The sequence below is a fragment of the Pseudopipra pipra genome, chromosome 10 (genome assembly GCF_036250125.1).
Source record: "Pseudopipra pipra isolate bDixPip1 chromosome 10, bDixPip1.hap1, whole genome shotgun sequence".
NCBI classification, from domain to species: Eukaryota; Metazoa; Chordata; class Aves; order Passeriformes; family Pipridae; genus Pseudopipra; species Pseudopipra pipra.
The window spans coordinates 1,170,144-1,196,888 of NC_087558.1; the positions used below are offsets into that span (position 1 = coordinate 1,170,144).

The following is a 26,745-nucleotide window of genomic DNA, read 5'->3' on the forward strand; positions in this document are numbered from 1 at the left end:
AGCCCGGTCCTCATCCCAGCCCCGCTCCCCAGCCCGGTCCTCAGCCCAGCCCCGCTCCCCAGCCCGGTCCTCATCCCAGCCCCGCTCCCCAGCCCGGTCCTCATCCCAGCCCCGCTCCCCAGCCCCGTCCCGCTCCCAGCCCGGCCCTGGTCCCCAGCCCGCTCCCGGTCCCCATCCCCGATGTAGCCCCGCTCCCCGCGCCGGGACCCCCGGTGGCCGAGGCAGGTGAGTCCTCTCGGGGGGATCCCTCCGGGCTGGCACAGTTTGCCCGGGAAGCAGTGGAGATTTTTTCTACTCACCCTCCAGCCCCCACGGGAGAGCGTGTCTGTCTCCTTTTAGGCTCTCAGAGCCGTTCCCTGCTCCCCCCCTCCCCGCTCCACGCCAGCCGTACAAAGGGCTCTGCTTTTCACTTCTGTCAGTGTTCCCCCTGCAATTTGTGACAACAAATTTTGAGCAGGAATTTTGAGGATTACCATCAGTGTCCCGCAGCAGGGTGTGGAGGGATTGCCCGTGGTTACAGGCATTGCCCCACGCCTGGGCTGACTGCAGCAGAAAAACTCCTTGGCCCCTGGACAACACATTTCTCTTAGTATTTTTAGCGTTTTGGTGTAAACATCATTTAGCAAAGTATATGTGTTCCTAAAATTTAATTAAAGACATTTTTCCCATTTATTCATTCATTCCCCCCAGTTACTAGTGTTCTCTGCTTCCGAGAAAACACACAAGGTGCACACCATGAGGAAATGCTCCCTGGAAATGAGGTTAAATTGAAATGGGGTTAAATATGATCAAAATTAACTCACTATGATAGAGCTTTGTAAAACATTTAGGTGGAGTAGGACTCTGCTTTTTGACCTTGTAATAAATTTCCAAGACCAAGCCAAGCGTGGATTTTCAGACTCAGTGTGTTGCTGTAGTGTGCTAACAGGATTTATTGCTAATGTCTTGCTATCTGCAGGCAGCTATGGGAGTTACACTTCTGCCAGCCAGACCTGCCCTCAGGCTTGGAAATATCTCTCCTGAAGGGATTCCCAGGCTGGATTTGTGGACACACCAGCCCATCAGATGAAGCACAGGAGCTCTGAGGACCAGCAGAAACACCTGTGAGTACCAGTTGTGGCCATCCTTGTGCACAGAAGGCAGGGAGCCAGCCTTCCCCCTCATCATGGAACCGTGGAATGGTTTGGGTTGGAAGAGACTTTAAAGCTCATCCAGTGCCACCCCCTGCCATGGGCAGGGACACCTCCCAGTAGATGAGGTTGCTCCAAGCCCCGTCCAACCTGGCCTTGGCCTCCTCCAGGAATTAACCTGTTCTGAAGTGATTTCAGCAGTGTCTGGCTTCCACAGGTAGGAAGTGCTGTTTGCCTGTTAAATGGCAAAATCTGTGCTGAGGAGGGTTCTCCAACGGGAGTGGAGGTTAGTCTTGGTTTGTTGGTAAAACACGTTAAACCCACAGTGTCCCTGCCCATGACAGGGGCTGGAACTGGATAGTCTTTAAGGTCCCTCCCAACCCAAACCAGCCTGATTCTAGTAGGTAACATCATATTTAATCAATGTTACCAATCATATGAGTTTTCTTATTAAAGAACATGGTTAGAGTTGTATAAAGTAGTTGGAAACTGTGAGGAATATTAAGATCATGTCTCAGGATTCAGATTAATCACTGTCCCTGTCCTTGCCCAGATTTCTTCCTTCTGCTCATCTGGGTAAACGTGTGTTGTGGTGGGCTGTAACTGTCCCTCTGCTCCTGGTTTGGGCTTACATGGGCATGATGCCATCTTTTGGGAAGAAACTCTGCCCAGTGACCATCTGTCCCTGCATCAGGATGAAGTAGGACATTGTTTTAGGCAGTGGAATGACGAAAGATTTTCTTGAAAAAAAAACAAATGAGCCCTTTGCTTTTATAAACCCCCTGGCACTGGCAAAGTGTGGCTTCAGACAGAACAGAGTGTGCAGCGAGACTCTCACTGCAGCTTCGTGCTCTGAGTGCGTCGTAGATACTCCCCCAAAAATAAACAGGGCCACCAGCTTCTGTCAAAACAATTCCAAGGTTTGTTTCAGTGCCTAAATCTGCATCTTGGCTGAATCCTCATTCAGAAGCTGTTGGGAACTTGAGGCGTCAAAATCAGAGGAACAATTGCTCTGTGACCCAACAGCAAAAGATCTCCTGATAATAGGAAAATAAATGCTGTTGTCTTTGTAACTTATGAATTAGGTTTCTTACCAAATTTCTTCCTGAAACACAGAGGCAGTGATAAATATTCTGGCAGTACATCGATTATCTTTATTTTCTCAACTTTATCTAAATCTCTAAGCTGGACTAAGATGAAAAATTTAAATGAGGGCAGTGACATTTCCCAGCAGGATTTATTTTGTTTATTTTATTTTGCTGTTTATCTGTGGGAAGTGTAGACTCCAAAACGCCTTTGTGTTGGATTGGAAGGTAGAATCTCCAAGGCAGGTGATTAACAGGAAATGTCTGCTCCTTAGCAAAGTGTTTGTCATCTTGTGTGCTAGTATGAATCATAATGGCTTGAACTGAGAGTAGGTTTGGATTAAATATTGGGAGGAAACCCTTCCCTGTGAGAGTGGTGAGGCCCTGGCACAGGCTGCCCAGAGAAGCTGTGGCTGCCCCATCCCTGGAAGTGTCCAAGACCAGGTTACATGGGGCTTGGAGCAACCTGGGCTAGTGGAAGGTGTCCCTGCCCATGGAATTTATCATGCAGGAAGGGATTAGTGTGCTGAGTTTGGGATCAGCTGATGGGGGATTGTTGAAATACAAAGGAAAAACCTCCTTTGGATGAGCATTCGTGGCACTCATGAGCTGAGCAGCTTCTCCCTCTGTGTGATAACTGGGTGGGTGAGAAGCTTTCCAGTTCTCCTGTGTGCTGTGATTTTCCTGAAACGTTCTGTGGTGTGTGAGGTTTAAAACTGGAGCTGTAATCTGTATTATTTTCCAGCCAAATCATTTCCCAGGTTTAGAATCCCAGGATGGTCTGGGTTGGAAGGGATCTTAAAGCTCACCCCGTGGCATGGGCAGGGACACCTTCCACTGGAATGTAGCCCCCAAAAGAGGTACCTACAATTTCTAAAAGCTGGGAGTTGCTGGATTTCCAGGACACTTGCTGTATGTGAAGGCAGCTCAGTGTAGCATATGTGACCCATTTTTGATGTCTTGAAATGGTCTCATCTGCTCCAGTTTCCTTCTTTGGCATTTTTAAGGTTCCTGTGATGTGGACCAAGTGAACAAAACCATGTCTAGGAATAGATTCGGGGGCTGGTTTGCTCAGGTAGAGCCTGGAACGGACCACACTTTGGAAAAGCAGTATCAGAGGCACTGTTTGGAAAATAACCATGACATAAAGGCAATCAAAGAGTTGTTTCCCTGTGGGACACTCAGCTCGGGTCTCTCCAGCCCCAGATCAGGGGTTCTCCCACAGTCCTCACACCGGGGATGTGTGAGGTGATCTGCAGTGGGATTATCCCAGTCCAGTTCAGCAGCCTGCATCCCTGGCAGTGGGAGGGAACCAGCCAGATGGGATTTCTGAGTCTGCACTGTGTCATCCTGGCACCCACCCACCACTGCTGCTCCATCCCTCAGGGCTGTGGGAGGATCTCCTGGTGCCACTCTTCACCTGGGAGTTCTCCAGAGTGTCCCGTTCCTGGAGCCTTGAGCTTGGCAAACATCTGGACTTCAACCACAGGACAATTTTAGCCTATAATGTGTAGTCAGAAGAGTTGACCATCCATGTGCTGATGTTCCTAAAATGCTGATATCTAAAGTAATAAGGATGAACTAAAGCTGAAGGGTCATGTGAGGAATGTTTGGATGAGGGAATAAAAGGGGGTATTTCTGGCTGTTCGTCTTCTGAGTGGTTGGAGATGAGTCCATCCACAGAAAACAGACTTAGTGTTTTCCACCTGACTCAGCCTGGATCTGGTTAGAGAAAATTCTACCAAGTTTTCTTCCTAATTTAAAAGAACTTTAGGAAACATGAAAGAAAAAAAACCCTGAACAGAATTAGCAAGGCAGTGTCCTGTCCCCTCCTGGAATGCGGAATTCAGCAACACAGAGTGGTGAATTCCAGAAATAAAGCATTCCTAGCGTGCTCCCACACAGAATTCTTGGGCAAAGAAATAATGTCCAAGTGCAAATTCCCTTTCTGGGATGAGAACAGAGCATCTCCTACTCCCAGGCACTTGGGGCTGTTTCCCAAGAACAGCTGCTGAACAGAGCAGGCATTTGGCTGTTTCCTGCACCATCCCAAGGCTGTGGTTTTATTTAGGTGTTCTGCAGCCCCTGTCCACCCAGCTGCTCCCTGAGCTGCACATTTTGGTTCTTCAGCTCCTGCATCTTAGAAGAAAAGTGTTTTGTTGAATTTAGCATTGATTTCTCCCTCTGATTTATTTTATTCTCAATTTAAGGTGTGAACATTCCCGTTTTCCTCCTTGCTGTTTGAGTCATGCAGAGCCTGGGAGAAAGGGCAGTCAAATTTACAGTGCCTCTGCCTTTTATACAGTATCTCCAGAGATCTTCATTCACACTTTCAGCTTCTCCAGGGTGTTGCAGCTCTTTATGGAACCAGTGTTTACTGGGGAACTAAAGGTTTGCTCCAGGGAGCAGCTCTTAGCTGGTTTTCAGATGTGAAATACACAGTACTGTGTATTTTATACTGTGTATACCTTCCAGGTATTCTTTTTTAATTTGTTGGAATTTTTGGTTGAAGAATGGACTTCATTTGCATGGAGATAGCAAACTATCTGTCTGTTAGATAGAACTAGCTGGTGATTTTAGAAAGAATTTAAATCCTAGTTCACCAGCATTGCATTGTAAAGGAACATTTCCAGTCTGTTTAGATAGGAGTCAGCCTAAAGGAGAAGGAACAAAGCACTGCCATCCACACATTGCTGCTTACCTGGTGGCAGGATCCACCTGCTGAGTGTTCCAGAATCATCCTTAAAAAATCTCAAAAGTTCAGTGTTTTTTTATGATTCAGTTTGTGTTAGTTAGGGATTGGTAAGTGCTGCCTTGGCCAGTTTACATGGATTTAAGAGACTTCCACGAGAGGGTGCAGCAGTTCAGCAAAATGCCACCTAAACCAAATGAGCCCACTGTGGGCATATTTTCACTCATTTTATGTAGTAACTGGTGTATTTACACCAACTTCCGAATTGGATGGATGCTTTAATTAAACAGTTTAATACCCCAGAGCATCTCTCCAGTCTGTTACTTTTTAGTGCACTGTGTTACCTGGTCTCAGTTCCTGCCTGATACCCTGCAAATGCTCACTACATGCATTTTAAAAATAAAGTTTAGAGGGTTTTTTAAAATACTGTTGTTTTAGTTGTGAGGCATCATTGCTTTTCCCCTCAGACTGGTACAGCTGCAGAAGGAAACTCCATCTAGAAAGCTGAGCTCTGGAGAAACCACTCATTTGAGTGTGACTGATACCACTTTTTTCTGTTTCTATTCTGTGATAAAGGATTTCTTGTTCCAGAAGATAATTGTGAACTCTTAGTAATGATTCAGCTTCCATGGATACTGTTGCTGTCCTGATGTGCTGGGAGCATTGAGGTGTTGTGCTGCACATGGGCCAAGGGTCGAGGTCCATCCTTTGACTGGGACAGTAAAATACCTCTGCAGAAATGATTAACTCTTAACAGATTTCCAGGAAAAGAGCCCACTTTTGAATAGTGTTGCTTGTCCAGATTCATGCATCAGAAATCACTTCCTGAGATAAGATGATCTGATAGTGAAATAACCATAAGTGTGGTGATGCTCCTGTATAATGTACCATTTGGTTTCCTGAGAAATGCTGTTTTCACCAAACTTTGAAATCTGCTCAATAGCTCAAAGACAGAATGCTGTGCTTTTAAAACTTTTAGCTACTGGTATAAGATATTTGAAGGCAGTGAATTTGAGACACGGGCAGTGACTTTGGTCATTGCCAGCTGCAAGTGTAGAAGTTGGGTCTGCATTCAGAAGGTTTCACTGATGAACGGGAGCTGCAGAGATGAACAGAATGATCAATAGAACAAAATTAATGAATAGAAATTCATTAATGAATGAGTCTAATGAATAGAAAATTTCACCTTGACGCGTTTGGACCGTGACATTTCTGCCCTCCTCACCCCAGGACAGAGCACAGCAGGTGGAGCCCAGTAGGTGTCAGTCCAGCCAAGGCTACAGGTGCCAATAAAGCCTTGCTGCCTCCTCCCTCTTCCTTTTCATTAGTGACATTGGTGGCATTATTCCACCTTCACAGAAATACAGCCAGCACTTCAGAGGTTCTCATTTCCCATCTGTTAACTTTTAATAACTGTCTGCATGACTGACCTTTCTCGTCCCTGGGTGCTCACCCACCCTGGCTTGCTGGCACAAGGGTAGGGCTTGGTGTGATATTTGCTGGTGATTAGCATTTGTCATCAAGCATTGGTATGGAAAAGCACAAATCCAGGCATTGGGAGCAGCCCTGAGGAGAAGGATTTGTGGGCTCAACGTACCCTGACCTGGCCATGAGCTCTGGCACCCAGAACCCCCCATGATCCCACGGCGCGGGCAGCAGGAGGGGGGGTGTTCTGCTCCTCTGCCCCCTCAGGTGAGACCCCACCTGCAGAGCTGCCTCCAGCCCTGGGGAGCAACAGCACAAGGACGTGGAGCTGCTGGAGCAAGTCCAGAGGAGGCCATAGAGATGCTGCCAGGGCTGGAGCCCCTCTGCTCTGGAGCCAGGCTGGGAGAGCTGGGGGGGTTCACCTGGAGAAGAGAAGGCTCCAGGGAGACCTGAGAGCCCCTTCCAGGGCCTGAAGGGGCTCCAGGAGAGCTGGAGAGGTACTTAGAACAAGGGATGGAGGGACAGGATAGGGAAGAATGGCTTCCCACTGCCAGAGGGCAGGGCTAGATGGGATATTGGGAAGGAATTCCTGGCTGTGAGGGTGGGGAGGCCCTGCCACAGGTTACCCAGAGAAGCTGTGGCTGCCCCATCCCTGGAAGTGTCCAAGACCAGGTTGGACGGGGCTTTTTGTTAGTCATCAGCACAGTGCTGTTTGTTGACTTGTATAAAACACCAGAAAAGGACAATCAGCTTCCTGTCCTGGGATGTGTTGTAGGGAGTGAAGAATGTTCATTGTGCAAAGGTTGAGGTAGAAAAGGAGGTTTCCGTCACTAGAAAAAAATGTGTTGGAGCCTGAGAACTTTGTTGTTTTAGCACAAACATTGAAGTCAGATGTTTCCCCTCTTTCATCCCAAATCAAGTGTGCATACTGATTATCCTGGATTTGCAAGGCAGAGCTGTAAATTGCTGCATTCACTCTGGTGCCATTTACCATCTGAAAGAAATAATTAAAGCTTTCATTCTCTTGCTTAAGATTTAAACATGTATTTAAAAATGAGATCATGCTTTCACGGTGGTCAGAGTTTCTTTCTATATTTGTGTGTGGGAGCCTCTGAAATGGGTGTACGAGGGTCTGGTGTGCTGTGATGTGTTTCCTTTAATTATACATTTGTTTGGAGCAGGATGGTTATTCCAGCCTCCATCTTTGCCCGGGTCCATCCTCCCACTCCCACTGCAGCGGGAGCTGTGCCCACCCCAGTGTGTCGTTCAGCCATATGTGCCTCTTATTTATATCTCATGCGTGAAATGAGCTATTCCAGAGCGGTAATTTCTGTTCTGGTGATGGCAGATAAGTACGTGTGTGTGTGTGTGTGCAGCTTCCGTCCCGGTGAGGATGTGACACATCGCCCTCACCCTGCCCCGCCACGCTCTGCTGGCCGAGGCCAGACAGGCTCTGGGGCTGCGTCTGGTGCTTCAGACACTCAAGAGTTCAATTAATTTACAGATGATAATTTGCTTTCAGCTCCTGCAGATACAGATGCCACCTTTACTGAGCCTCTGTTGTGTCATTCTTTCTCCAACTGCATTGGAGGGAGACTATTTACAAGGGCCTGGAGTGACAGGACACAGGGAATGGCTTCCCACTGCCAGAGGGCAGGGTGAGATGGGATATTGGGAAGGAATTCTTGGCTGTGAGGGTGGTATGGCACAGGTTGCCCAGAGAAGCTGTGGCTGCCCCATCCCTGCAAGTGTCCAAGGCCAGGTTGGATGGGTCTTGGAGCAACCTGGCATAATGAAGGTGTCCCTGCCTGTGGCACAAGGTGGGCTTTAAGGCCCCTTCCAACTCGAACCAGTCTGGGATTCTGCGATTCTGCGAAGCTCCAGTTTTGTAATTTGTTGGTAGAAGTGCCATATTCTGCCTGGATTATTAACACAGCTGTGCAGCATTTTCCAAGTGCACCATGCAGCCTGTGCCACCTTAAAATGAGTTTCTTTCCATATGCCTGTATATTCTGTATGTGTAATTCCATAAAGTCACTGAGCACAGGGAACTAAAGACTGGCTTTAAAACTGAAACAAGAACACGAGTTGTGGAATCCCAGAATGGTTAGCCTTGGAAGGGACTTAAAGCTCATCTCATTCCAACCTCCTGCCATGGGCAGGGACACCTTCCACTATCCCAGGTTGCTCCAAGTCCCGTCCAACCTGGTCTTGAGCACTTCCAGGGATGGGGCAGCCACAGCTTCTCTGGGCAAATAATATAATAGATGTTCCATCTATCCAACATAATTTTTACCTTCTGAAGCTGTTTACTTCTTTATAAGTTACTTTATCTGGCCAAGTTAGCGCTGCAGATGCACTTGGTTGTGGCTGGTGTCCGTGTGAATGTCTGGCCGGGTGCTGTGGAGGTTTGCTCCGGGAACAGGCGGTGATTCAGCAGGGAGGCATGTCAGGGCTGCACGGAGCGGCTGAGCCGCCCTGCTGTGCTCTCACACACGCACAGCCCGGCGGGGACACGGCCACGGCCGGGGACAAAGAGAGCTCAACTGCGCTCTGAACCAGCGCCACCTATAACATACTGGGTAAATAAATAGTGGCTGCCTGCAGTGTGTTACCACAGACTGGTTTGGCTTGGAAGGGAACTTAAAGCTCGTCTCATCCCAGCCCTGCCATGGGCAGACACCTTCCGCTAGATAAGGTTGCTCCAAGCCCAACCTGGCCTTGGACACTTCAGGGCTGGGGCAGCCGCAGCTGCTCTGGGCAGCCTGTTCCCCGTGACGCTCGCTCTTGCCGCGTGTGTCACGGTGCTGGAGCAGGGCCCGTGCCAGGGCTGCGTGCGGGTGCCGAGCTGAGTCAGGGTGACTTTGGTCGGGAGGGGCCCCCCAGCTTTGCCTCTTAGTCACGGCCGAGCGCAGGCGGGGCCGCTCGCCCCGTGTGCTCGGAGCTGCGGGAGGCTCAGGTGCCGTCCGTGCCCTCCCGAGGACGGGCCGTTCCCGGCGCTGACACGGCTCGTTCCCGGCGTGTTCCCGGCTCGCGTGCGAGCCCCGCGCACGCAGCGCCGCTCCCGGGGACATCCCTGCCTGCCTCCCTGCCTGCCTCCCTCCCTGCCTCCCTCCCTGCCGGCCTGAAACGAAACGCTCGGTGCGTGATAAATGAAACGCGAAGGCGCCTCTCGCCCTGTCGGTGCTGGGGAACGGCCCCGGGCAGCGCTTTCGGTTCTGCCCGCTGCGAGCGGGGCGAGGCGGGGCCGGGCGGGCTCGGCCGGGACGCACCGACCCCGCGGGACCGGCCGGGGGGCGGGGGACCGGCCCGGCTCCGCCCCGGCCGGCGCTGCCCTGCCAGCGCTCCCGGCAGCGATATTTAAACCGGCGGGGAACATGTGAGCAGGAGCAGAGGGAGCCGGGGCGGGAGGCGGCGGGATGGGCGGCCGGACACCCCCGGCGGGGCGGTGCTGAGCCCGGGACCCCCGCGCTCCGGCGGGACCGCCCCAGCCTGCGGGCGCTGCTGCTCAGGTGCTCGTCCCCCCGCCGGCGGCTCTCACCTCTTCCATGATCCTTCCCCCCGCCAGGAAAGGGATCGTTGTGCGGAGATCCCCCGGATCTGGGTCGGGACGCGGCAGCCGCGCCGAGGGAGCCCGGTAGGTGCCGGCGGGGCCGGGCTGGCCCTGCCCGCCCGTGTGCTGTGTCCGGGCTGCCGCTCGCAGCGTTGGCTGTTCAGGGTGTGCGAAAGCCGGCCGAGCGGCTTTCCCGAGCAGAGGAGGGGCGGCTCGCGTGCGATGGCGAGCGCTGGGGGAGCGAAACCTCCCACCGAGACATCTCGGCTGTGAAACGCGGCGAGCGACCGAGCATCGCTCCGGGGATCCTGCTCCGGCACGGCAGCGGCTCGTCTGGGATGGGGGAATGCTGGAACGGGAATGCCGGCAAAGCCTCGCGTTCATCCTTCTCGCTGCTTTATTTTTAGAGGCGTTGGGGAATTCGACTCTGCTCGCTAAGGCAGTTCTTTAAAAATAGCAGCGAAACTTAAATGCTGATCAAGGGAGAAATGTAAATGTTGAAATAGCAGCAAGGATATGCCTGAACGAGATCAGAAGTCACTTGCTCAGCTCCTCGGCACAGCAGGGACTCCTTGAGCCCTGGGAGATCCTCTTGCTCATTGCTGGGGCTCTGAGACCTGGGCTGGATGAAGGGAAACATCCTGTTCCCTTCGGAGTTGCCTTTGGAGTTACTTGAAGGTGCCTTTGGTGGTTTAGAAGGAGAACTGCCTGGTATGTCTGCGGAAGAATAACAGATAAACCAATGACTTTGTTTAACTGGCAAACATACACCAGTTCCTTTAAATTTAATCTAAAAATGGAAAAACCGGAGAGATACAACTTTTTTTTATTTTTCCTGGCAATCCTGACGTGCTGTTTCCCAGGGAAATGGAAAAGCCTTGCTAATGAATGTTCCAAAATGAGGAAGACTCAGTGAGAAATTTTCCAGAGCAAATCGTCAGTAGTAAGAAATTATTGCCAAATTTTCTCTGTTCTCTGGGATTTTGTTTGAAAATGAGAAGTTGCTTTGCTTGGGATGCATTTATCCAGGAAGTAATCCTTAATGTGCTCCAGTCTGAGCGTTGAGGCTACGGGCGAGATTGAAGAGGGTTTAATTAAATATAATCAAATAGTACAGGATTGCTGATTAAAAGGCATAGTGCTTGCTGTTGGTGACGTTCGAGACACACTGCTTATTTGTGCCTTAAAAAAATATAACTCTGCAGCTTACAGACAATTTCTCTCTCAGTTCCTGAGTAACTATCACCCTGTAGTTTGCTGCAGTGCCCGGTTTTAATTCCTGTTGCCCGGGCGAGAGGTGTCACGGCAGGGTGACGGTGCAGCTGAGTCACAGGAGAGGGAGGGTCAGGGCACGGGCAGGGCGGCAACAGGAACGGGCTGGAAGCGCTGGAATTCCTCTGAAACCCCCCCAGGATTAAATCCTGGCCCTTGCCGAAGTCTGTACGAAGTTTGCCCTGGGTTTATGTGCAGCCAGCGGTTCTCTGGCGATGCTGCTGGTGGAGGTGGGAGGTGGTACGAGGGAGGATCCGAGCGACTGGAATGGGAATGTGTGGGTTTGCCTCTGTGGTGGGGGAAAAAATGGTGCAAGAATGCCCGGAGTGTGCTGAGGACACTCGGGGCTGTATGTCTCATGCTCCTCAGGTCTGGGTGTGAGGGAGGCACAGGAATGAGCGCTGTCATGTTGGCTTTTGTGGAATATAATGAACCAAAGTGCTCTTGTTTATTGAACATCCTGACAAGGAGGAGGCGTCGGACCATCCCCCTTTCCTGCCCACCCTCGGGGGACTGTGTGTTCGTGCCTGAGTGTCTCAGAGACTTCATGTGCGGGAAGATGAGGAGTGTGGGTTTGGGATTAATTAGCCTGAGTTTAGCTGTTTTCATGCTTTACGTGCCTAAGGGCTCCCCGCAGTCACAGCGAGGGGAGGAGTTTGCTGTTGCTGGCTCGAAATCCTCTCCAGGGGTGATCTTGTTCGTGTCAACCATGAGCAATTAGAGAGATTAACTGTCTTGTTTTCCTTTCTGCCCTAGATTGATTCTTGGGAGGCTCTGGGACATTTGAAAGTGATTTGGAGAGAGCAAAGTCTGTGCGTGATGGACACCGAACCCAAGCCAGCGTGCGTGGTGCCCCAGGCTCCCTGCCCAGGGATGAAGTGCCCTCCTTCAGAGGACTTTCCTCCTCAGCTGAGGCTGTCTGAGAAGATACCACCAGTGAAGCCTTGCTTCAAGAAGAAGCAGCAAGTGCAGAAGAGACTGGACCCACAAACCCTCCGGGCTCTGCGGCCGATCTTCACCAGCCTGCTGGGAGCTGGGACCTTGGAGAGGGTCTTTGTGCCCCGGGGCCAAGGTGGTGGCCACAGTGATTTATGTGAACCTGCTGTGAAAAAGACTCTGGACCTCGGTACTTCTTGCCCCCAGACGGAAAATAATGTGACTGTGCTGGTGCCAACAGCTGCAGATGTGCAGGGTCAGTTGCCAGGAGCTCGTCCTTCCCCCGGGCATCCCGAGCAGGACATCCAGTCAGGAGAGCAAGGCTTCTCCCCAGAAACTCCTGGAACTGCTGCTGATAACGGTAATGAATCATTCCAGGATCATCCTTTGCACCCAAGTGCCAGCGATGGTGCAGCTCGTCCTTTGTTCCCTGACAAGATTCTGGAAAGCTGCACGTCTGGCTTATTCCAGGAGAACAGCTGTCCAGTGCAATACAACTTGAACCCGAGCAATAAATTCAGTGCTGGGATATTCCAGGGTAAAAGTGAAGAGGCTTCTCTGGACCTGGTGTTCGAGCTCCTGAACCAGCTGCAGTATCACACCCACCAGGAGGACGGGATCGAGATCTGTGTGGATTTTCTCCAGGGCACTTGTGTTTATGGCAGTGACTGTCCCAAACATCACACGGTCCTGCCCTATCACTGGCAGGTGAGGAGGACAGCAACCCAGACCTGGCAGAGTGTGACCAACGATTCCCAGGAGCACCTGGAGAGACTCTACTGCAACCCTGACAACGACAGGATCAAAGTCAAGTATCGGTAGGTAACTGAATTTACTCCCTTGCTAGGAAGGGTGCAGAAATCCAACAGAATGTGTCTTCTTTTTTTCCTGATATTTGTATCCAAGTGTGTTATAAACCATGGGATGATGTTACCTGATTAATATCCAACAAGTTTCCCTCGACAGAAAATTCGTGCACACCTATTAAAGCTGTTACTTGGCATCTGGAAAGTATTCCTTGAAGTTGAGAGACTTGGAGCGTGTGAAATAAGAAAACTTCAGCTCTGTAGAAATTCAGAGGCTGTTGTGGAATTTTGTGCTTGTTCCTGACGTTCCTAATTAGTCTTTTTTGTGTATTAGAGAAAGTGGCAGCCTGACAGAGCCTTGGCAGGGCTGGGGCCAGGGATGACAGAGCAGTTGCTTTCTGTCACTGTGAATACACTGTGCACTCCCAGCACACTTTTCATCATTCCATTCCAAGCAGCCAAAATCAAAGGGGGGCTCAGTGGAGTCCTTTGGAAACGTCCTGTCACTGATAATAAATGGTGGTGTTTCAGCTAATTCCCTGAGAACAACCCGAGCAACACCAGCAGAGATGCTGATCATCTCTAAGCTGACACCTCAAGTATTAAAGCAGTTATTAGAAGTTGTTGTTTCCTCTGCAGGGTCGTGTTTATCGACTCACTGTCTAAAATTAGCCAACAGCTGCTGGGTTGCCCTGGTTGTGTTACCAGTGTGGGCTCGAGAGCTGAAACTTCTTCAGCTTTTACACTCAGGTTCCCTTCTGAGGAGCAGTGGGGAGGCTCATGTTTACAGTTCACCAGGTCTAGCTGGTGCAGGGTGCAGGCTGCTTTATTTTTCATTTCTGGAGGAAGTGCACAGTGCAGATGGGGCAGGGCAGATAAGACAGAAGTTTGCCAGCCTGGTGCAGCTCCTGCCAGTTCAGACACCTGTGTAGTGAAGGCTTCCCACTGCCTTTGCCATCCGAGTCCTTGGGGCTTGTGCTCACTGCCTCTCCCTCCTTCCACTTCCTGAAGGAATTATATCCCTGCTTCCTTAACATTTTATTTTCATTTACTGCACTGAGATTTCTCATTAGACACCAGTAACCCAATGTAGTGCTTAAAGTCAATGTTAGTCTTTACTCTCACCTAACTTGACATTGGATTAGGCACTAAATCCAATCTTTTTCACAAAATCACAAACTGCTTTGGGTTGGAGGGGCCTTAAAGCCCATCCAGTCCCACCCCTGCCATGGGCAGGGACACCTTCTGCTATCCCAGTTGCTCCAAGCCCTGTCCAACCTGGCCTCGGACACTTCCAGGGATGGAGCAGCCACAGCTTCTCTGGGCAACCTGTGCCAGGGCCTTTTTAGTGATGGCAATACCAGAAAATGATACCCCACACTGAGAGTGAACGTGAAGTAGGGAATAAGAATTATATGTAATAGGGAATAATCATATTTTAAAAATCTTGTGTAAGTGCATAGCAGATAAAATTTGCTGTATTTTACAACAGAGAAACTTCAGATTCCCCAAGTATATGAAACGATTTCTGAAAACAAAGCAGCAAAGGCAGAGATAAACCCACGAAGCAATTTCAGTTTGAGCTCTGTGCAGATGAGCAGGAAGTTTTCTTCTAGAGGCTGTATCACCAAATCCGTCCCTGCACATGAGCTACGTGTTCTGAAGGATGGACTTGGGAATGATTAATGCTGGAGGGAACAATGCTTGGTCATGGCTTAGTCAGCCCGGGGAAGGTGCTGCACAGCCAGGGCGCCGGGGCAGGTTCCAGCCTGGTGGGGCTCGAGGGCTCCTGGGACACGGAGTTTCAGTCTGTCTGACCCAGCTGGGAGGAGGTTGGGGTGTGTGTGCCAGAGACATGATGTTCTGGGACTGTGAGGGAAGGTGCAGGAGCTGCGTGGGCTCAGACACCCCGGAGTGCTGGGCTGAGCTCAGCCTGATGGAGCAGAGACAGTCTGGGAACAGGCTGGGCTTGACTCTGAGCTGAGTGGGTGTCTGCCAAACTGTACATTTAGACTGGATATTGGGGAGAAATCCTTCCCTGTGAGGGTGGGGAGGCCCTGGCACAGGTTTTGCCCAGAGAAGCTGTGGCTGTCCCATCCCTGTAGTGTCCAAGGCCAGGTTGGACAGGGCTTGGAGCAACCTGGGCTAATGGAAGGTGTCCCTGCCCATGGCAGGAGGTGGAATGAGATGGGCTTTAAGGTCCCGTCTGACTCAAACCATTCCACGATTCTATGATGTGTTTTCTTCAGGTAAAAGTAGCCTACAAAGGCATAAACTATTTTAACATCAGCATTTTCTAACTAAATTCTGCTTTGAGCTGCTAATTCCATAGCCTGCACTCTCCTTCCTTCTCTTAAAAGTCCTTGTGAAGGTCTTTGAATAGGTGCTACCAAATCATGCCCCAATGCAAGGTTGGGAAACTCTTATAAATTTATAATACCCAATGTTGTGGAACACCCAGGTGGCTGTTTCTGTAGCTCTGTTGTGTATTCAATCCCCATGCGTGTGGGTGTCAGTGAGACCCTAGGAGTGAAGCTGAGTTTAAGACTAGAGCTTCTGATTCCAGACTTTTAAGTTTTCAGGAGTATCAGGCTCAGACTTTGGTTTTGAAGCGGGAGGTAAATGTTCTATTGCACATTGTCACCGGTTTCTCCTTATGCAGCATCCCTTGTGTCTGGAGACCCTGCTGAGCCCTGGGGTGCGGGGGGCTGGGGCTGGGGGTGCCTCTGCTCCTGGTGGGGCTGCTGGGGGTGTGTTGTGGGGGTCAGTGCCACCCGCTGCCCGGTGTCCCCGTGTGCGTGGTGTCCCCTGGCAGCCCGGGAGCGGGGCCTCTCCCGTGCCCCGCGTTCCATGGTGACGGCATTGTTTGTTAAAGCCATTAATCTCCCGTGGTCAGACGGGCTTTGCAGGCCTGTCTGCCCGGGGCAGGCGGCAGGAAACGCCTGCTCAGCACTTGGCATGGCCGGGAAGGGCCCTGTTTGCCCTGCCGTGTGTGGGTTACGTGAGTGGAGGTGTGACAGTGGCACCCAGTGCTGCCCCGGGGGAGCTGGGCTGCCCCACCGAGTGCTGGCTACCAGCTCAATTAGGGACTAAGCTCGACATTAGGAGGTTCTTCAAGCAGCTATTTATATAAACCCTCCTGCCTCTTAATTATCGAGATGAGTAATGACAGAGATAAGTTACTGAGGTGAGTGATGTAAAATATGCATTAAGTTGTTGCCTGTCACCTAAGGGAATGTGATCTTTAACTGGAGAAGTGGTAAGCCTTGTTTAGTTACTTTGTAATGCAGCTTCTTCAGCCACTTCTTACAGCTTGGCCTCAAACTGAATATTCATCATAAATGATATTAATTGCATTCTTAAGTCTGCCAGGTGTGCAGAGCCCCATACCCAGCTACCTAAACAAATGGGGGAATATCAACTCAAGCAGGTCTAAATACTCAGGAGCCCTCAGTTTTCTCCATGGATGTGAGCAGAGGTCCTGGAGAAGTTCCAGCTCTCAGTGGAGTATTGGAGAGAGCAATGCCAAGTGCTGCTTCCCAGCAGGAGATACCCACACCGGGATATTTAAAGATGCTCTTTGCTAAGGGGAAATACTTGGCTGAGGAGCTGAGCAGGTTTCCCCCCACACACACACACCTGTCCAGTCATGCACATGTTGCTTTTCAAAACAAGCAACGTCATCGTGGATTACACAAGGATTTGTTTAAAACAACTCTGTGGTTCCTGACCCGTCAGTTCCCCCCTCTTTGGCTGAAAATTCCACCCTTTCTCTTGGCAAAAAGGTATCCCAGCTTTCCTGACACAACAGCCTCTTGCTGCTGCTTTGATTTCTTTTTCTTTCTTTCTCCTGTAATTTCTGAGAGTTTTGCGAAATGGCTCCTTCGAGGTAGAAGAGAAAGGCCAGAATGAAATGGCTCCAGTCAGGGAAAAGCAGGTGGATCCCCAGTGGGACATACCCTGCCTGGAGCCAGTCACTGAGTCCCCATTCATGGGCTTTGGGTGGTCAGAGGAAATTGTGACAGGACCAGAGGGAACGGCCTCAGGCTGTGCCAGGGGAGGGTCAGGTTGGACATCAGGAGGAATTTCTCCCTGGAAAGGGTGGTCAGGCACTGGCAGGGACTGCCCAGGGAGGTTTGGAGTTCCGAGCCTGGAGGTGTCCCAGGAAGGCCTGGCTGTGGCACTCAGTGCTCTGGGCTGGGGACAAGGAAACCAGTTTTCCTTCGTTCCTGTGTGTGTGGATGGCTGTTCTCCCGTGCTGTCAGAATGTGCTTGTAGGGGGTTAAATCATCCAGAGCACGGTGGGAGCATTTCAGTCACAGAATCACAGAACCACAGAGTGGTTTGGGTTGGAAGGGACCTTAGAGACCACCTCATTCCACCCCCAGCCATGGGCAGGGACACCTTCCATTAGCCCAGGTTGCTCCAAGCCCTGTCTAACCTGGTCTTGGACACTTCCAGGGCTGGGGCAGCCACAGCCTCTCTGGCCAGCGGTCATTCGGTCACTCGGGGAGTTCAGGGTGGCTGGCCCATCGAACAGTTAAATTTCAGGAGTTTTCTGTGTGATACAAACAGCTGCCACAGTGAGATAAGGCTGTGTCGGTGATAACACCGGAGATAGGGACCCAGCTTAGAGTCCTCTGCCTGAGTTTGGGGGGGTTTAGAACTGCTTTGAATTCCTTGCTCGGAGGACTGCAGGAACAAAAGCCATGTGAAGTGATTTTGGAAGTGTTTGCCTTGTGCTGTGTAACGGCCCGTCAGTGGATTCCTTTTTGCACCACTTCAGAGCATCATTTGCATATGAAATAAAACTAATTGGCTCGTAGCTGTGCGAATCTCGGGAAGCAGGGATTGTGGAGGAGCGGCAGTGTCTCCCACATCCCTCCTCCCGTTCCCAGTCGATAACCAGGCTGCGGTGCTGGGAACAGCTGTCACCTGGCTGCAGGTCGGGGTCAGGCTGTTCCCGGCTGCTCGGGGCAGTGAAGCAGCCCTTGCTGAGACAAAGGTTGTAATTGCTGCGAGGATTGCTGGCGGGAGGAGCTGCTCCCGGGTGATCCTGCAGCAGCAGTGCGGGGCAGGGCCTGCCCATCCCGGGCGAGGAGCACAGAGAGTCCGTGGCAATTATTGGCTCAGCAGGAGCAGCGACCGGGGAGTTCCTTCCTCGTGGGTGCTCGGGTTTGTTGAAATCGGGAGGGATTTGAGCTGAGTAATCGTTGCAGAGGTGATTCTTGTAGTCGCATGGCTGCACTACAGGAGTCACCACAGGAACTGCTTTGGGAAGCTGGGTCTGTAAGGGGTGATATGGAACATTCATCTGGGACAAGGGCCTGGAGTGACAGGACACAGGGAATGGCTTCCCACGGACAGAAAGCAAGATTAGATGGGATATTGGGAAGGAATCCTTCCCTTTGAGGATGGTGAGGCCCTGGCACAGGCTGCCCAGAGAAGCTGTGGCTGCCCCATCCCTGGGAGTGTCCGAGGCCAGGTTGGAGCAACCTGGGCTAGTGGAAGGTGTCCCTGCCCGTGGCAGGGGGTGGGACTGGGTGGGCTTTAAGGTCCCTCCCTGTATCAGCTCTGCAGCCACTCAGAGCTGTGCCTGTGCTCCTCTAAAACATAAATAGGTTGGGTTGGAAAGGGCCTTTAAAGGTCACTGAGTCCCACCCCCTGTTGTGAGCAGCTACTGATACAAAAACTACAGCAAACAAACAAAACTCTCCCAAACACATCCCCATCCGGAGGGGTTGGAACCAGCAACCTGCCCCAGACAGGTGTTTGTCCTCCCCTGCAAACAGGTTTAACTTGGAGTTCAGTTAGGAAATGTGGCACATGCAGTAATCCTTGGAAAATGGGAGTGTGTTCAACACCCTCATTGCTATGGATTTTTAGAAGTTAGAGCTTCACCCGAGGACCACCCAGTACCTCGTGCTCAGAAGTGGCCAACAGTGGGTCCTTGGGAAGAACAAACATACTTCTGGTACAGTCTCTTCTCTTCCAGCAGTGCCTCAATGACTTCCTGATCTAGAGATGGTACCATGATGGGGGAGAGCATGGTGGTCTATTTTCATTATTACTGTCCCTGCCAGGCATTCATCTAAGCTGTTTATATATATATATATATATATATATATATATATATATATATATAATGTGTGTGTGTGTGTATATATATATAAAATGTGGGCCAGTGTGCCAGCATTTGTTTCAGATTTACAAGCTGGACCCCCTCACAACAAAAATTCCATTAGAGTGCTTTTCCAAGCACCCCCAGTTGTAAAGTCAGGAAAACCAGTCTTTCTAACTTTTTTAAAAATAAGTATAGGAAAGGCAGCAAAGCCACTGCTGTCCTGATGGATTATTTTTCCCTCTGCTTATGGAGCCTTTGAGCTCAGAGGGAAATGTGTCCTCAGCACCTTTGTCCTTCCCCACGTCTCACCCTCCCATGCAGCTCAAGGTCACCACAGAGAGGAGCAGCGTGACCTGAGGAGGGCACAAATTCAGTCAAATATGGAACTGATCTCCTGCCCTGGCACCTGCTGCCCCTCTCCTGGGTTTGAGGACAATGAGGCAGTGCTGAGATGGAGGCTCAGGCTGTTTGGGGCTGGTTTGTGCTCCTGCCCCGTGCAGAGGTTCCCGTGTGCCTCTCTCACACCTCACAGCCCAGTCCTGCTCAGTGCTCTGGGCTGTTGCTCTGTTGGGAGGAGCTGGTTGATGAACATCCCTCGGGAGCATTCCCTGGGCCTGGGTTCTTCCTCCCACTGTGGGTTTTGATGGGAGCAAATTTTGGCTGCTGTTGTCTTAAGCTCTGCTGTTCCTATTTCAGTATCCGTGCTTAAAAATGAAGCTGTTTTTTGGGTTGTCCAGCCCTGGCACAGACTGGAGTGCAGTCCCCATCCCTGGAGGGATTGAGCAGCCCTGTGGATGTGGCACTTGGGGACGTGGGTTAGTGGTGGCCTTGGCAGTGCTAGAGAGTGGTTAGGGCTTTTCCAGTTTAAATGATTCTGTGACTCTCCCTGATCTTATGAAGACACTGTACTTCCAGTGAAGTTGGGTTTCATGCAGGAGTTTAAACACTTGGTCCCTCACCTAAAGCTGGACTCAGCTCTGGGTGATTCCCTCACCTACAGCTTCAAACAGCTGGACAAATGAGATGAAATACTGCTGATCTGGGATCAGCAGAGTACAGCTGCCTGACCTGTGTGTCCCACAGTAACCGAGCTCAGCGTCAGCCCTGAGCACAACCCTTCTCCCACCTGTTGGGCCCTTTGAAGCCACCGTGGCCCTGGGGGAGGGGGGGCCACCAGGTTGTTGCTGTTGCAGAGAGAGGAACTGGTTTAGTCAGAGAGAAAATCAGCAGCTTCCTCAGCCCTGAGCGTGAGCTTGGCTGTGCCACAGCCGTGCTGGGAACGGAGCTGTGCTGGGTTGTGCTGGGCTGGGCTGGGAATGGAGCTGTGCTGGGCTGTGCTGGGAATGGAGCTGTGCTGGGCTGTGCTGGGAATGGAGCTGTGCTGGACTGTGCTGGGAATGGAGCTGAGCTGGGCTGTGCTGGGAATGGAGCTGTGCTGGGCTGTGCTGGGAATGGAGCTGTGCTGGGAATGGAGCTGTGCTGGGCTGTGCCACAGCCGTGCTGGGAACGGAGCTGAGCTGGGCTGTGCTGGGCTGTGCTGTGCTGTGCCACAGCCATGCTGGGAACGGAGCTGTGCTGGGCTGTGCTGAGCTGTGCCACAGCTGTGCTGGGAACAGAGCTGTGCTGGGCTGTGCTGGGCTGTGCTGTGCTGTGCCACAGCCATGCTGGGAACGGAGCTGAGCTGTGCCACAGCCCTGCTGCTGGGAACAGGCCCTGGTTTCCTGCAGGGCCCCCCGTGCCGCCGCCTCTCTGCTTCTCTGAACCTGCTTGCGGTAACTCCTGACACGTCCCGAACCCGGCAGGAGGGGTCGAAACCACACGTGTTTTCAGAGAGCTTACAAAACATATTTCTCTGCTCGTCTGTTTGTACATAGCATTTTCAGGGTGTTTTGTCACGCTGAAGGGAAAGAGCCCGGGGGGATTCGGGGTGAAGCTCTTCGGAAGGATGCAAGGAAGAGCCCAGACACCCTTATTTCAGCAGGCTGCATTCATCTAAAAAATACATCCCTCTTATAAAAATACATCGGTGTTACAACTTGCCAGCTGAGGAACCTGCTGGGTTCAGTGTCACAAAGACATGATATCTCTGTGTTGTTCTTACAGTTTGGGGGACAGAGCAAATATAACTTACTCGAGGAGCCAGGTAGTGCTGTTGAAAGTGCTTGTGGAGTTTTATTTTGAACTGTGCTGTTGTACAGCACCAAATTTGGGGTTGTGTGCCCTGTTCTTCTGAGAGTTCAGTGTGCTCATTCTCTCAGTGCAGATAATTCCACTGAACTGCTTTAATTTATAAATAGAGACCTGTTTTTTTGGTTAGCTGGTGAGGAGAAGTTCTTCAGAAATCTCTGTTCCCACCTCTGTCACAGAGTCTCTGTGGGACCTTTTACGAGGGCCTGGAGTGACAGGACAAGGGGGAATGGCTTCCCGTGGACAGAGGGCCGTGGATGGGATATTGGGAAGGAATTCTGGGCTGTGAGGGTGGGGAGGCCCTGGCACAGGTTGCCCAGAGAAGCTGTGATTGCCTCATCCCTGGAAGCGTCCAAGGCCAGGTTGGAGCAACCTGGGCTAGTGGAAGGTGTCCCTGCCCATGGCAGGGGTGGACTGGGATGGGCTTTAAGGACCCTCTCAAACCATTCTGGGATTCTGGGTTTGGGGTTTTGTCCCTCTGTGAACACCGTGGGTTCAGTGGATTACAGGAGGTGAGAATCCCGTCTTTCCCGTTCTCCCCAGGGGCCAGGAGTTCTGTGTGGATCTGAACCTTATGAAATTCTACGACACTGCAGAGTTTGACCAAATGCGGCGCCTGTGCACCCCGTCCTGCCCCGGCTCCAGCTCCAGCTGCTTCACCCTCTGGAAGTACTTCTGCAGGGACCACTTTGGCTGGAGGGAGTACTCCGAGGTATGTCCCACCTCCCCCTGGGCTGGGGAGTGTGCAGAGCTCTGTGCAGTGTGTCACATCTATGGACATGTTTGCTCTGCTGCCTCCTCCAACCCTCAGCCAAGTTCCTTGGAGTTATTGGTGAGGAAGAGAATCAGGAAGGTCAGCCTTGAACTGAGGAAGCAAGAAAGGGAGATCTCAGCTCTGCTGGGCTGGGTTGTGATTTTGTGACTGGAATTACCCCTGAAAACATCAGAGCCGTGGAGGCTGAGCAGGCTGTCACACTGGAGAGCAAACCAGCCCCTGTCAGAGCCAGCAAAGCCCTTCCTAAGCCCTAGAAATCTGGTTTAAAGACAGTGAGACAACTTTCTTCTGCCTTTTTAACACCACTACCATTTACCTTTGCAGTTTTTAATTTATTCCCCCGTCCCCAAAGCTCTGGTAGGGCAGGACATGCTCCTCCAGTGCAGCCCTTGGGCTGGTCAGAGCTGTACAGGATATTTTGAATAAAACTTCATCTGTGTTGGCAGTCCCAGAAATACCTGCTGAGGTAAACCCAAGAGCTGGAGAGAGCTGGGCACAGAGCACCACAAATGACAAGTGTAGGGTGTCTGAGGTGTGAGAAGTTACAGAGCTGGGTTTCTGTAGCACAGAGAAGAAGCACTAATTTTTGCAGGTGTCATTTCTCACGTGTGTTCTCCTCTCCTCGTCTCTCCCGGACAGCCCGTGGTGAGGTTGATCGAGGAGGCCACGTGCCGGGGGCTGAAGGAGGTCAGGTTTGTGACCTGGCACAACCAGTACATCCTCAACATCAAGGATGGCTTCCAGCAGAACGCCTGCTTCAGGAGGGAGATCAAGAGGAGGCCCCTCCTGCGCTCCTGCGTCGTGCTGATGCCCTTCCTGCAGTAGGTATCCCGGGAAAATGGGAGTTCCCTCTGTTCTCCGGGTTGGTCTGTCCAGGAGAACTGTGTTCCTTGAGATGTGACAAGGAAACAGGCACTGCTGGGTGGAAAAATTCAAAATCTGGGTCCTATGTGCAGCTTTCTCCACTTTCCAAAATAACATTTATCTGAGGAACTCCTCGCTGTTATTCAGATTTATAATGGACCTTGTGGATCTCAGAACACTGGGTGTACTCCAGGTCTGCCAAATTATTGTCCAGCTTTCAGCAACCTGGTCCATGGAAGGTGCCCCTGCCCTTGGCAGGGGGTGGAATTGGAGGGGCTTTGAGGCCCTTCACCCAAACCATTCCCTGATGGTTATTGGGAGCACTGGGGTTCCTGGGAGTCCCCACCCCACCTGGTCATGAGGGGAGGGGGGGTTTGGTCACAGCCAAACACGTGGTGTTGGGAACATTTATAGGTGTGGTTTTACAGGAGGGAAACCCCAGGTCATGAAAGAGAAACTGGAGGGTGCAGGTAAAAAACCAAGGGTGGGCTGGCTGGTTAGAGCAGCCCTGGCTCTCACCTTGGTCAGAAAGGAGGGTTTCAGGTGTTCTCCTGGTGTTTTGCTGCCTGTGACTGTCCTGCCACAGTGCTGTGCTAAAATGATGCAATTCCCACTGATTTTGTTGGGCCTGGAGGGCTCTGCACTCCCAGGGGATTGACCAGAGCTGTCTGTGCCAACCAAACCCCCAAACTCAGCTCTGATATTTCTGCTCTGCACCAAACCTCAGTCTTGTTCTCTTGGTCCAAGGGCCTTGTCATGCTCACCTGAATTCACCAGTTCTTAGCAAGAACAGGAGAGTAGTTTAAATATTCACGGAATCTGTCCTTAAGTTGTTGCCTCCACTTCCCACACAGTGATACCTGAGATTTGTTCCTTCCCTCCCACCTGCTTAATTCTGTTCTAAAATTGGGAAAGAATCCTGGAATAGAAACTGTGGGTGATAGTGGATGACAAGGGTTGACTTTTTAATTGCTTCCCCTGTAGAATAAATAATATAAATATTTTATACTAGTCAGGAGAACTGAACCAAGTACATAAAGGGTTGCAGGGTTTTTATTGGATTTGATGCCTTATTAATCCATGGCATTGGAAATCTCTGCTTGGTCTTCCAGGCCAGTGGGAGTGACTGAGGCCCTACAATAACATTTTTTTTACCCATTTACCCATTAAAGGGGAAAAACAAATTAAATACAAGTGCACACTGTGATATTTAATTGCTATTTTAATAATAATTCTTATAAAAATCTGTCTTCTGGGTTTCTGCTCAGCTGTTAATAACCAGGGAGAAGAACTTTGAGTTGAGTCAGTCCATGCAAATGAAGGTGAGGCTGGTTTTGGCCTTGAGCAGCAGGTGACAACCACATGACCACTTCAGTGTTTCTGCCCTGAAAAATGTGAGGGCTGCCACAGTTTCCCATCTCCCTGATCCAAATCAAACGTGTTGATTTAAAAATAGACTCTTTTTTTTTTCTCCAAAAAACCTTTTTTCTAGAATTGAAAATCTCCACCTGCAGTCAGAAAATCACATTAAATTATTTCTTGGGGGGCACACGGTTCTTTCAGGCCCCTGAATCACTGGGAGCATTTAATGTTCAGAGAGGCACAACCTGAATGGACAGTTCTGTAGGTGATGTGTGAATAGTGGGAGAAATGTTGATGTTTGGTTTCCTTTCTGGCCCTCTGTGGGGTTTGGAGGCAGGATCCACCTTGTCCTGGCCAGGCACTGGTGGAAGGCTCCGTCAGGGCTTTCTGGGTGGGTTGGTCCCAGAGTCAGTGGCAGCTTTTCCCACAGAAATACTTTGGGAAAATACTCCTGGGTGGAATTTCGAGGTAGTTCCATGTATCCTTGCAGCTGCCAGGGAGGCTGAGCCCCGGAGCTGCAGGGGGGAGGCACAGCCCCAGCGGGCACCGAGGGCTGCCCTGGCACGGCAGGGAGAGCTCCAGGGAGCAGGGGTGGGAGGGCTGCTCAGCTGAGTGAGGGGTGCTCCTTCAGGGCTGAGCAGGTGAGCACAAATGCCACACTTGCCTAAATTCAGCAGCCTCAAGACTCTGAAGATCCCAGGTGGGTACTGAGAGCAGAGTCTCCCTGGTGTCCTTCACTGGGTGTTCCAAGTGGTTTTTTCCCTGGCATCTGTGGTGGTTCTTGGCCCCAGCTCCCTCCCTCAGCCCTGCTGCTCTCTGGGCAGCATTACCAGAGGAGGGGCAGGGAAATAACCAACTGCAAATGCAAATCCACATCTGGCCTGTGCAAATGGCAATAAGAGTCTTCCTGGGTTGGAAGGGACCTTAAATCCCATCCCGTTCCACCCCCTGCCATGGGCAGGGACACCTTCCACTGTCCCAGGTTGCTCCAAGCCCCGTCCAACCTGGCCTTGGACACTTCCAGCTTAATCTTTTAAGACATGTTGGGGATGAAATAAATGTGATTAGGGGCTCTTCTGTGAGTGTTTAAGCACCTTTTCTCCTCCCCACAGGACCCTGGGTGGCAGCTCCCCGGCACCCTCCCCGTGTGCTGACCCCGCACACATCTTATCTCCTGCTGCTGTTACCTCTCCCAGCTTCTATCCTGAGACCTGGATTTGTATGGATCCATCTCAGGACTTCATCCAAGTGCCTGTTCTGAAGGAAGATAAAAGCTATAGAACCATTTATAACCTGTTCCACAAGACTGTGCCAGAGACCAAATACAAGATTCTGAAAATCCTGCGAGTGCAGAACCAGTTTCTTTGGGAGAAATATAAAAGGTAAGAGAATGGAAATACAGTTCTTTAATGATGGATGTTTGTAGGGTAGGAATTCTATGGGGGAGCTCTGTATCTCCCCTCCCAGCTCTGCCATTCCAGAGGGTGACACTGGCGCTGTCAGAGCCGTAGCCAAAGCCGCTTTTCCCCGAGCGACCCGCGCTGAACACTCACCTTCCCCTCCCATTTTCCATTGCAGGAAAAAGGAGTACATGTCCAAGAAGATGTCCGGGCTGGACAGGCTCATGAACGAGCGGCACCTGTTCCACGGCACGTCCCAGGACGTGGTGGACGGGATCTGCAAGCACAACTTCGACCCGCGCGTGTGCGGCAAACACGCCACCATGTTCGGCCAGGGCAGCTACTTCGCCAGGAAGGCCAGCTACTCCCACAACTTCTCCAAGCGCTCCCCCAGGGGCGTCCATTACATGTTCCTGGCCAAGGTGCTGACGGGCAGGTACACGGTGGGCAACCACACCATGAGGAGGCCCCCGCCCGTGGAGCCCGGGAGCATCACCAGCGACCTGTACGACTCCTGCGTGGACAATTACTTCGAGCCCCAGATCTTCGTCATCTTCAACGACGACCAGAGCTACCCCTACTTCATCATCCAGTACGAGGAGCTCGGCAGCACCGTCTCCATCTGAAAGCCTGGCCTGCTCGAGCCTTCCCCTTCAAAAACTCCTCCCCTGGCACCGGTTCTTGTGGGGGAAATACAACCTGGACACTTCCTGACTGATGGAATGACATGGGAGGAGGGAAATCTCAGCCTCTAGGAAAGGAAATCTGGAGTGACCAACTGTGCACTTGCTGGTTGATTCCCTATGTGCAAATTGTACATATTTTTCCATTGTTTATAGTTGAAAATCTGTGCCTTTTGTTATAAAACACTATTTATGTTAGTAAATATTCATGTTTAAAAACATGCCTGTGGGTGTAATTTCAGTGGTGTTCTGTGCCACTGAGTTCTGATCTCAGTTTAAGGATGGACCTTCCCAGGGAACCAGAGTGGGATCATTTTCATCCCAAAGATATTAAAGAAGAGATTCTCCCAATCACTTTTTTTTTATTATCATATTTCAGAGAGATTGGGAGAGATCACAGAACTACCACCCTGCTCATACTTTGGATTATTAAACAGGACAATACAAGTAA

The 26,745-nt window shown here is 51.1% G+C and overlaps 1 protein-coding gene across 5 annotated transcripts; it reads left to right on the forward strand.

The window, feature by feature from the left end:
- The first annotated feature begins 102 nt into the window (after window positions 1-102).
- On the forward strand, window positions 103-26,515 carry TIPARP (TCDD inducible poly(ADP-ribose) polymerase). 5 transcript variants are annotated; one of them, XM_064665698.1, is made up of 7 exons: window positions 103-225; window positions 959-1,103; window positions 11,914-12,911; window positions 21,754-21,922; window positions 22,625-22,806; window positions 25,324-25,593; window positions 25,790-26,515. In XM_064665698.1, the coding sequence occupies exons 3-7, from the start codon at window positions 11,977-11,979 to the stop codon at window positions 26,235-26,237; spliced, it is 2,004 nt and encodes a 667-aa protein (XP_064521768.1). In that variant the 5' UTR covers window positions 103-225; window positions 959-1,103; window positions 11,914-11,976; the 3' UTR covers window positions 26,238-26,515. The 5 variants fall into 5 exon arrangements, with proteins under 5 accessions (XP_064521768.1, XP_064521771.1, XP_064521767.1 ...); XM_064665701.1 differs by lacking the exons at window positions 103-225; window positions 959-1,103 and adding an exon at window positions 9,449-9,473; XM_064665697.1 differs by lacking the exons at window positions 103-225; window positions 959-1,103 and adding an exon at window positions 9,725-9,969.
- Window positions 26,516-26,745: the final 230 nt, after the last annotated feature.

What these genes read in the sequence shown, in the direction of transcription:
- TIPARP (XM_064665698.1), top strand. Translation starts at nt 11,977, where the DNA reads ATGGACACCGAACCCAAGCCAGCGTGCGTGGTGCCCCAGGCTCCCTGC. An exon ending in GCTGGAGGGAGTACTCCGAG is followed by an intron (nt 21,923 to 22,624) that starts GTATGTCCCACC and finishes TCTCCCGGACAG; the next exon opens with CCCGTGGTGAGGTTGATCGA. An exon ending in GTGCTGATGCCCTTCCTGCA is followed by an intron (nt 22,807 to 25,323) that starts GTAGGTATCCCG and finishes TCCTCCCCACAG; the next exon opens with GACCCTGGGTGGCAGCTCCC.